This window comes from Perognathus longimembris, chromosome 14 (assembly GCF_023159225.1).
Source record: "Perognathus longimembris pacificus isolate PPM17 chromosome 14, ASM2315922v1, whole genome shotgun sequence".
In the NCBI taxonomy this organism is placed as follows: domain Eukaryota; kingdom Metazoa; phylum Chordata; class Mammalia; order Rodentia; family Heteromyidae; genus Perognathus; species Perognathus longimembris.
In genome coordinates this window covers 26,414,877-26,425,349 of record NC_063174.1, presented here as the reverse complement: position 1 = coordinate 26,425,349, position 10,473 = coordinate 26,414,877, and the positions used below count along the sequence as shown (strand labels likewise).

The 10,473-nt window shown below is 46.6% G+C and overlaps 1 protein-coding gene across 2 annotated transcripts; it reads left to right on the top strand.

Moving 5' to 3' along the window:
• Nucleotides 1–239: 239 nt before the first annotated feature.
• On the top strand, nucleotides 240–9,633 carry Otx2 (orthodenticle homeobox 2). Of its 2 annotated transcripts, none has more exons than XM_048362250.1 (5): nucleotides 240–458; nucleotides 630–701; nucleotides 5,103–5,322; nucleotides 6,096–6,247; nucleotides 7,982–9,633. In XM_048362250.1, exons 3-5 carry the CDS (start codon nucleotides 5,226–5,228, stop codon nucleotides 8,600–8,602), a joined length of 870 nt encoding a protein of 289 aa, XP_048218207.1. In that variant the 5' UTR covers nucleotides 240–458; nucleotides 630–701; nucleotides 5,103–5,225; the 3' UTR covers nucleotides 8,603–9,633. The 2 variants fall into 2 exon arrangements, with proteins under 2 accessions (XP_048218207.1, XP_048218206.1); XM_048362249.1 differs by having other exon boundaries at nucleotides 6,072–6,247.
• The last annotated feature ends 840 nt before the right edge of the window (nucleotides 9,634–10,473 follow it).

Genomic DNA, 10,473 nt, shown 5'->3' with positions numbered 1-10,473 from the left:
CTCAAACTGAAAACAAAACAAAATAAAGGAAAGGGGTCCAGAAAAAGAAGAAAAAGAAAAGAAGGTAAGGGGAGGCCTGCCTGTCCATCATTTTAATTATACAATTAGTTCACATGCTCTGGCCCATAATGTATATTTTAAGCGGAGGGAGCCCAGTGTTTTTCAAGAACATTCTGGTAATGTCGGAGGCCTGGATTTGTTGCCTGCCCGTCCCCCCGTGCAGCACAGGCCTGTTTTCCTCCCCCTGTTGTGTGTTTTTATTATTTTCCCTCTGGCTTAGATGTGTCAATCATTCTCTCCCTGCCATTGGTTGGAGAGTTTGCGTCAAAAAGTTGCCAGAGAGGCGCTTTCTCAGCAAATCTCCCCGAGAGCGGAAGCCACCTCAGCTCCAACTCAGCCTTCCACTGTTATGAAAAATAAAAATCGCTAGCACAGCCCTCACTCACCACGTCTACTCTGTATGTATCCTAGAAGAGCACACGCGGGTTTCCAACTCAGCCCACTCCATTTTCTGTTGCCTAAAAAAGAAAGAAAGAAAAAAGAACAATACGGGTTGTTTTACTTCTTTTTTTTTTACGGAAGGGTGAAGACTTCAAGGTTTCTAACTCAATGCTCTTGATTTCTTTTAGGATAGCTGGCTATTTGGAATTTTGGAGGATAATTTGGTTTTTTTGCCTTCTAACCTCCAATGCGGCTATAAGGTAAGAAAGCGTCGGTCTCGTCTGGTTTGTCTGTGTGTCCCTCTGTCTATCCACCCCCCCCCCCCGCACTTCCAACAGATCTATCCCTGCACTTCTGCAAACATGGAATTCTTCGAAAGGTTGATGGTTCTCTCTCTCTTTCAAATTTTGAGGTGTAATAACGACCATTGCGGAAAAATTGGCGATGTGCAGAGGGCGGGAGGGAGGGAGGGGAGCGTGCCCTCGGGGGTCGCCGCCACTGCGAATCGCCGGCGCGATTCCACGAGTCTCATCTGGGGTGTTGAGGAGGGATTTCGTTTGTGCTTTTGTTTTTAATGTCCAGACCATCCTGGGATTGTCTCTTCGATGTGTTCGTTTTTGGTCCCCAGGTTTGGTTAGGGTCCTTTGGATTGCTCTCAAGGACGTGTTTAGAGTTTGAGATCAAACGACGCCAGTGTAGCTAGATGGACGGATGAAAGCAAGAATAACAAGGTGGGAGCGTCCTCGGGCCGCCGCGCTGCAAGCTCGGCTACTTTGCCGGTCGGCGGCGGCCGCCCGCCACAGCTTGAGTCCCCTAAGGAACGTGAGCCGAACCCCGAGCGGATAACCGAGGAGGCGGGGGAGCCACGGTCCACCCCGGCGCTCCATCTTTGCCGTCCCCGGCGCCCCCTCCCTCCCGCCCCCCCCCCCGTGAAGAGCAGCTCCGTGGTGGGGTGGAATTCATTTTCATATCCTCGCATCCCTGGGGGGTGCAACCTCCACCCACTTAAGGTTGTCGTGATTCGAGACCTCAGGTCAGCAGGCCCAGGCAGAGGGAACAGGATGGGTGTTTTTCAGCCTGACTTTGCCAAGGGTGGTGCGGGATGCGCCCCACAAGGCGCTCCGCGAGCACCTGGGGCGCTCGAAAGTGGCCGCGAGGTGCCCGGGCTCTGCTGGAAGCCAGGCAAGGGCTGGGGACTGAAGCCCCGCAGCTGATCCACGACCCCTCCGCAATCGAGCCTGCCGCGCCCTCCTGCGCTCCCTCCCCAGGCTCGGGGACAAGGAGGTGTCCGGGGTCAGGGCCCGCCTGGGACCCAGGGGTTCGCGGGGACCTCGCTTTGGATCTCCCTCCGCCCAGTGAGACCCATCCGAAGGGCTCTCGCAAGCCCGGGGCCCGATCGACGGGTCGGTCGTGCTGCCAGCTCCGAAGAAGTCGATGCGTTCAGAGCCGACGTCCGATTTCAGGACGGATTCCCACCCCCAGACCCATTGGAACCCCAAGTCCTTCTCAAAATCCCCTCCTTTATTAGGAGAGAGGAGGACCCGCGGTGTTGTGTGCGCTTTGTGGGTGACTTTAGGCAGGGGACCGAAGAGAACGCTCCTTGAAATTCCGTCCCCCATCGTAGAGCTTTTAGGGGGTTCGGAATTTCCCTCCGCTTGTCTACGGACTTTTTCTGATCAAAGAAAGTTACAAGCACCTGAGGAAACTCCACAGCCCTCCCCCCCTCCCCAAGTAGGTTGATACCCAAGGCCTCTCCTTCCACCGCGAGCACCCGGCTTTCTCTAGCCATAATTAATAGTCAAGGCCAACCCTTTTGGCACGTTTCTTCCTTCCTCCCTCCCTCGCGGGTGGCAGACTTGTCGATTCCCTGAGGCCAGAAACTTTCACTCGAGTTCGCCGGCGCGAAGCCCGCACCGGCTGTTTTCCACGATGCCCACAGATCTTTCTCTCTCTCTCTTTCCCCCCTTTCGTCCTCCTCTTCGTCATCTTCCCAGCCGCAGGCCAATCGCCAGTCCGTGTAGTTTTGTTTCCTTTCCATCATGCAGAAAATTAATCAGCTAGGACGAGAAGCAGAGCAGAGCACGGCGGCCTGTAATTAAGGGACGTGTGCCCCTCGGATTATCTCGTTAGTTTATCAAGAAAACATTTATTATAATTAATTCTCGGACGAGGTAATTATTATTGAGCGAGGACACAGCAACTGGTAGATGGGCTTCTTGGAAGAAAAAAAAACGGGGGGAGGGGAGAGGGGGAAGCGACAGATTGCACGAATAGACCGTTAGATATAAGGCTGTACAGGCTGACGCGGGCAGTGGAGAGGGCGCGGGGCTGCGGGGCTGCGGGGCTGGGACGCAAGACAGCCACTTGCGCCCGCAACTGGCTGCGGGGACTCGCCGGGCCACCACCGTTTGCCTCTAGGTATGAATTATCCACTTTGCCTCGTGAGCGGTCAGGTTGCGCTTTATGTTTTTAAAAGGTGATTTCTTTTCCCCCACTCTGGACTGTGTGGAGAGGAAGGACGAGAGGCGTACTTCCAGGGCTTTGAAAGTTAAGACAGGGCTCATGGCCTTTTCTTTGGGTTAGTGCACACCTGAGCTAGCTGTTGAGAGTATCCAATAGTTTCCCCCTATTATTATTATTATTAATTTGCTTTTAAAGATGTATGCAGGCGGGAAAGTGAAGAGTCTACCTTAAACATTTTAGGCATTTTGCCCTCCAAACAGGGTTATCAGTTCTGGTGCTTTTTGTCATTGCTTTTTAGTTGGAATGTGTTACTTTATTGTGTGATGTCAGGCTTTTCTAATTGGGTGAGAAACGGGCATGGACGACCAGTTCTATTTTTCTCAACAATCTGATACCATTTTAGCAGATTAGAATTTTACAAGGTAGTAAGATTTGTGTTGAACAGAACCCGTTTAGAGACTATTTAACAAGCAAATGACTTTTAAAGTAACTATTTTCACAGCCTCCAAGTCACTGCAGGTTGAGAAGAAAAGAGAATACAAAATGTGAAGTCTTTGTTGTAGCACCAACCAACTTTGTTTTGCTGATGAAGATAAACTCCTCCAGAAGGACGTTTATTTAAAAATATATACATATATCTATATATGTATATTTGGGAAGGGGAAGTATGACTACTGTCTGAATTTAAACCAGGAAGTGGTAGCTACCAAGTTTCATGGATGGTGCCTTGATATCTTAAACAATGTAAATATGAGCACAGAGCTCTTAGAAGTCATGGAAACCTTGTAAAAAGTAACATATTCTTCAATCTGGAATCCGCCATTTTGGGGCAATCTTCCATGGTGTCAAAGTTTCAAAGTAGAGATCTTTGCAAGATATGTGCCACTTTTTCTTTTTTTTTTTAATAAAAGGCAGATTTGCAAACTGCCAGGCTATATTAACATCTACTTTTGAGTCCCTGTCCTCGGGGAGTAGGGAGAACTCTACAAAAGAAAGTAAATAAGTTTCTCTTTCTCTTTTTCCACCCCCTAAGAGTAGGAACTCTAGAGGTGGGGAGAAATGCTATTAGTTTCACAACTTTGGGTGTTTATGCACTTTCTTCAGAACTAAAATGTGCAAAAGGCAGTTGCAGTTAACAGGAAATTGCTGCAGCTGCAGAGACACAAATGTCCGAGAAAGTTTGCCTCCTGCGGGACCTACAGCTCCCCCCCTCCCATCACAATCAACATGGAAGCAACTCACACTACAAATGAACACCCTTTCTACTTGCAAATGTGGGAGCCTGTCATCCATCTGGTGGGATTCTAACTTTACTTCAGAATTTCTGGCATACCCAGCACCAATCTTGGCAACTTTTTTTTTAACAGTATATTTAAATATTTTCTAGGTGTTTCTGTAAAAAGTTAAATACTTGTTTTTTTAGCTTGAATTATTTAGAGACATAGTCCAAGTTCTGCAAAACCCTAATAAATCTGTTACTTACCTCAAAATCTAATTATACAGGTTACTAATTAGGTGAAAATGATTACTGGAAATGACTTCAAATGTGGCATAATAGTGGTTGGGGTAGTTTTTCTCAAGTTTGTTGTTTGGCAAGTTGGTATTTTAAATGCTAAATGTACTGACATTTTAGACTCAGTAGTTGAAAGTGATTAAAAAGCTAAGATAATTAAAATCTCTACCAGGGAAAGGCAACAGTCTGGGCTGAGGTAGATTTCTTGAATTGTTTCTTTGTTTCTCACCGAGGGGCTTTGTTATCAGCATTATTTATTTAGCCAAAAGAGTTCTTTGTCTCTGCAAATGGCCCCAATCAAGTTTTGTTTGAGACAATTAGCTAGTGCCAGCCAACGAGTCCTATGCAAATGTTGGGATAGGAATGCGATGTGTGCGTTTGAAGGCGTGGGGTTTTGTTCTTAAGGGTAGGCAGATTGTAATTGCTTTCTTCGAGTCCTCTATTTTTTTTTTAAGTTTAGGGTGGGGGTGGGGAAGACAGGTTTATCAGGTCTCACTCCATTTCCCCCCCCCCTCTAGTTCCAGAGCAGCTGGGGGGGTGGTGGGGGTGGGGGTGGGGAAGAATCTGCAAGTCCTTTAAAAGCCTGTGCCTGGCCCAGCCCCTGCTAGTTAGTGGTGGAACGTAGAAGAAGCTGCCGCCTCGAACCCAGTAAACTAGCACCTCTGTTTGTTTGCTTTGCTTTTAGTTCCTCCACGCCAAACCCACCCACCCACTAAGGACCCTGAACCTGTCCATCCCAGGTGAATCGAGACCTTCTGGCTGGGTTCCCCCCATTTGGGCTGACTTTGCGCCTCCAAACAACCTTAGCATGATGTCTTATCTTAAGCAACCGCCTTACGCAGTCAATGGGCTCAGTCTGACCACTTCGGGTATGGACTTGCTGCACCCCTCCGTGGGCTACCCGGGTAAGTGAGTCCTGCGGGCCAGGCCCTTTCCCATGCCGGTCCCCGCCGGGGTGTCACCCACGGTTCCCCCAGCACCGGGGTTAGAGGCCACGCCGTCCCCACCCCAGCCTCGAAGGAGATCCCCACCGCCCGGCTTCCACGGGCCGGGGAGGGCAAGGGGCTGCAGGGATGCGAATCGATTAGGTCTCCAACACTTGTAGAAAATCACCCCGCTCAGCTCTTTAATTGGTGTCCGGTGATGCACACGGGGGTCGTGACGGTGGTTATTGCCTTGTCGCCGGGGCAGGAGGCCCTGACTCATGTCTCCACGCCCAGCTCTTCGAAAGTTTTTAGAGAAGCCAAGGTTTTTGCCCCCTGGTTCTCTGCAGCTCGCCCCGGGCTCCCCCTTCTCTGATTCTACCCCCCCCCCCACGTCCCAGGCTCTTTGCCAAGTATGGGCGCTTTTTCTTTTCGATCATGTCTTTCTCTGTTCATATCTTTCTCTGCGTGGTTTAACCCTCCTCCAAGTACAAACTATGCCCCCATTTAAAAGACCAGGGACAAAGGCCCTCATGTCCGCTGGTCCTCGTTGGTCAGTCCGCCCGGGAGGCGTTTTGGTTTGCGTTGTAGTTTGGGGGTGGGTTGGGAGGGCTGGGAGGGAGATGTCATCCTGTTATTTCGTTAGCTCGGAGGTGGAATGGGTTGGAAGGCGGGAAATCGAGGACCCACAGAAAGCCCTATGACTGAGAAACTGCTCCCCCACCCTAAAGGGCCCTGGGCTTCTTGTCCCGCAGCCACACCCCGGAAACAGCGGCGAGAGAGGACCACGTTCACCCGGGCTCAGCTCGATGTGCTGGAAGCGCTGTTTGCTAAGACCCGGTACCCAGACATCTTCATGCGGGAGGAAGTGGCTCTGAAAATCAACTTGCCCGAGTCCAGAGTGCAGGTAGGACAGACGTAGAGCCACTGTGCTGTCCTAGTCCCCCCCCCCCCCACACCATGATGCTAAGCACCCCACCCCCACCCCCGTTCTGGTCCCCACCTGATCCTCTAAGGCAGGTTCTTCCTGCCCAGGCTGCCAGGTAAGAGTGGCAGTTGAGCTGCAGTGTTAGAGCCCTTGCATCCATGGTGTGCAGAGACACTGCCTTGGGCAGCTTTCAGGATAACTACAGGATAGTTTAACTCTTCCTTCCTCCTATGTGGAGATTCTCCACTTTTCTCCTGGACTTGCACTTAGGTAAATAGAACAAATGACTTGCTCAAGGTCATGCCTGATCAGGTGGCAGAACCAGGCTGTAGAAACAACTGGTGCTGTTACCAAGTAAGTAAAACATAATGAGAATGTGTTTCCTAGACTTCTTAGGGATTGAATAGAAATTTCTAAATCAGAACTGTTTATTTGATAGACTAAATATCTACCTAATATTTCTAATGGCATTCTTCCCTAACTTTAGTTAACTCCTAAACTTAACCCTAAAGCACAATAAGTCAGTGATTCTAGAGGGCAAACCATATATATGTATATGGGTGTGCATGCATGGTGTGTGTGTGTGTGTGTGTGTGTGTGTGTGTGTGTGTATGGATAGAGGGGGAGAGAGTTCTCAGGAAAAAAGGTTTAGCATCTAAACTACATACACAACTAGGACTGTCCTTCAGGTAGGACATCTTTTGAAACAGTGTGACCTACAAAGCAGAAAACAAGTTTGTTGAAGTGGATTTGGGGAAAGTTCTAGCATTTTGTGAGGCTTGAATCAAAGTCCTCACTGGAGGAAAACAAGCGATTGAATGATTGCTAGCATTGAGCTTGTTGGCCTCAGGGAGACCACTTTTGCCAGCTCCCACAACCATATGGAGAGCTCATTGAAGAGCACAAGGAAAGACTTGAAGCCCAGAAAAGTGCCAGTAAGTTTCTCTGATAGTTCCCACTATATGGCAAACAAAGGTTCTTCATGGAGAACATAAACAGGGCTTGTAGAAAGAAATGTCCAGGTTGCAGCAGAGGTTTAAATGGACAAATCCATGAGGGTGGTGCAGGAGACAGGACCAATGGGCTGAACTATGGTCTTGAAGACTAATGGAGAGTTCTGCCTTGGGCTCAAAACAGACCACAGAAGTCACTCCATTCTCCAGGAAGAAGCTTCACACAAACAGTAGCTTTGAGATGTCTTTCCTTAACAAGTTATGTCTTCCCCTTGGAGCTCTTTTGTGAGTCTTTGTATGTGAGGCAAAATGTAAAGTGATGGAGCCAATCTCCATATTAGCAGTTAGTTGTACCTTGGAAGATGCATAAGAATTGTTGGGTTTTAGGCTGCCTTGTTGGCTTGCAGGAATAGAATTGTTTTCCTTTCTTCTCTTGTGTTTCCTTCTCCAAAGACATAAATATGTTCTGTTTCAATGTGAGAACATCCCAAAATACAGACTACTCTATGTGCCTGTGGGTAATAGACCAAGACAGGATAGTGAATTTTTATCCATGTGATTTGGAGGATTATCTTAATTGTCATTATTCTGAGCTAGATAAAAGGTGTGATGAAGGGCTTTTAGACAGAACCTCCCCACTTTTTCACAACCCCAGAATCGATATGTGAGTGTGTCTCATAGCAGATTTCCAGGAAGAGGGGAGGTTGCTTAGCTTATCTATCCATGTTAAAAAAAAAAATAAATGCTTTTCCCTTTCAAGGTATGGTTTAAGAATCGAAGAGCTAAGTGTCGTCAACAACAGCAGCAACAACAGAATGGAGGTCAAAATAAAGTGAGGCCTGCCAAAAAGAAGACATCTCCAGCTCGGGAAGTGAGTTCAGAGAGTGGAACAAGTGGCCAGTTCACTCCCCCCTCTAGCACCTCAGTCCCGACCATTGCCAGCAGCAGTGCTCCTGTGTCTATCTGGAGCCCAGCTTCCATCTCCCCACTGTCAGACCCCTTATCCACCTCCTCTTCCTGCATGCAGAGGTCCTATCCCATGACCTATACTCAGGCTTCAGGTTATAGTCAAGGATATGCTGGCTCAACTTCCTACTTTGGGGGCATGGACTGTGGATCTTATTTGACCCCTATGCATCACCAGCTTCCTGGACCAGGGGCCACACTCAGTCCTATGGGTACCAATGCAGTTACCAGCCATCTCAATCAGTCCCCAGCTTCTCTTCCCACCCAGGGATATGGAGCTTCAAGCTTGGGTTTTAACTCCACCACTGATTGCTTGGATTATAAAGACCAAACTGCCTCCTGGAAGCTTAACTTCAATGCTGACTGCTTGGATTATAAAGATCAGACATCCTCGTGGAAATTCCAGGTTTTGTGAAGACCTGTAGAACCTCTTTTTTTGTGGGTGATTTTTAAATATGCTGGGCTGGACATTTCCAGTTTTAGCCAGGCATTGGTTAAAAGAGTTAGATGGGATGATGCTCAGACTCCTGATCAAAGTTCCAAGAGGCATAGAAGGACAAATGAAGGGTCTTAGAGGAGCCTACCAACCAGCAACGGAAATGGACAAACCAATCTACTTAAGATCCTGTCATAGTTTTAGATCATTGGTTTTCCTGATTTCCAAAGTGATCAATTGAACCTTCTAGCCATGTGCAACCCAACACTACATTAAAAAAAAAAAATCAAACAAAACTAAGTTGTGAGGGAAGGGCGGGAAGGCCAGAGCCTTCAGAAGCAAAGGTGATCTAATGTTTTAGCCAATCCTTGGTTGAATCTTAGAAATGAACAGTGTCTCAAGCTCATTCACGTTTCATGACCAACTGATAGTTGGCACTGAAAAACTTTTCAGGGCTGTGTGAATTGTGCGACTGATTGTCCTAGATGCACTACTTTATTTAAAAAAATAATGTTCATAAGGAGTCAATATGTAGTTTAAGAGACAATCAGTGTGTGTCTTATATAAATGGTACATCTGTGGTTTTTAATCTGTGCTAGACTTCAAAACTGTGATCTCCTGTTATTGTATGCAACCTTGAACTCCACCTCTGCAGGAGTTCTTCTGTGATTAAATAGGTTATAATTATAAGCAAAATTCAGAGCAACTGAATACCGATTTAAAAAGATTACCTTTGACTGGAGGTGAGCTACACTGAAACTTTACAACAAAATGTCTCTGGACAAGGAGAGAGAAGAGCAACAGAAGGACACTAATTCACCTGTAATTTACTGTTGGTAAGCCTAGCAGTAAAGAGACATTGGTCAATTGCTCTGACCCTGATGAATTTTTAAACTGAGATCATTGTCATTTATGTTTGCAGATGTTAACTGGAAAAGATTTATGCATAAACCTTCTTTTCCTTGGATTTGGCAGAAATGTATAATTATATTAAAATGGTTCTAGCACAATAATGGGTCTAGTTTAATTTTACACCATTATTTATGAATGAAAAGCCTCTATTCAGCCTTACATTCCCAAAATGTTGATAGAACAGAGGAAAAAATAGCAGTTTTTACACTTTTCTTCCTTTTCTTTTTTTGGCTGATCTATGGATGGCCTGGAATGAGTGACAGTGGTTTGTAAACTTTTTGTAAGTTCTATCAGGACAGCTCTGGAACTGAATTTAGAATGCCAACAATCAATCATTAAGGATCTTAACTCTCCTTGGCTTTTCCTTCCCTGTTGCAAACCTGAATTATTTCTTAAGCACTTTATTAATATGCTTTTAAATGGATTCATTCCTTTAATAGGGAAGAGAACTGGGGCTTCTCGTAGAAAATAAGAATGGCATGACATTTTGGTTTCTGTGCTAATTTGACTTAAGATTTTTAACTTCCAAAAACATCGGAGGTAAATGTAGAATGGGGGTTGTAATCAGAATCTGAAAGCAATTCAGGCAGAAATGATTTCTGAACAAAAGAGTTTCAGAAAACTTTTAGAACCTATAATTTTAGTAGTTGAACATAAGGCACCCTGGTCAGGTTTTTTTTTGGGGGGGGGGTGTTTTTGAAACTGCTGAGGGAGTGGAGAGGGGAGAAAACAGGAATGGGGGGAAGGAGTGGCCCTGTTCCCTATTCCTGGCATTTTCTAAACTAGTCACCTGAAAGACAAATGAGCAGATAACAGTGCTCCTCAGGTAAAAGCAGTATTTCATTTCATTTTAAACTTGTTAACGTTCTTAAATTTGACCAAAATTAAGTGACTCTTGATTGTAACTTTTTAAATGAAGGTTAGCAGTTGCAACTATT

Coding starts and splice junctions, on each gene's coding strand:
- Otx2 (XM_048362249.1), top strand. CDS start 5,226: ATGATGTCTTATCTTAAGCAACCGCCTTACGCAGTCAATGGGCTCAGT. Junction 5,323..6,071: donor CCCCTCCGTGGGCTACCCGG/GTAAGTGAGTCC, acceptor CCCACCCTAAAG/GGCCCTGGGCTTCTTGTCCC. Junction 6,248..7,981: donor TGCCCGAGTCCAGAGTGCAG/GTAGGACAGACG, acceptor TTCCCTTTCAAG/GTATGGTTTAAGAATCGAAG.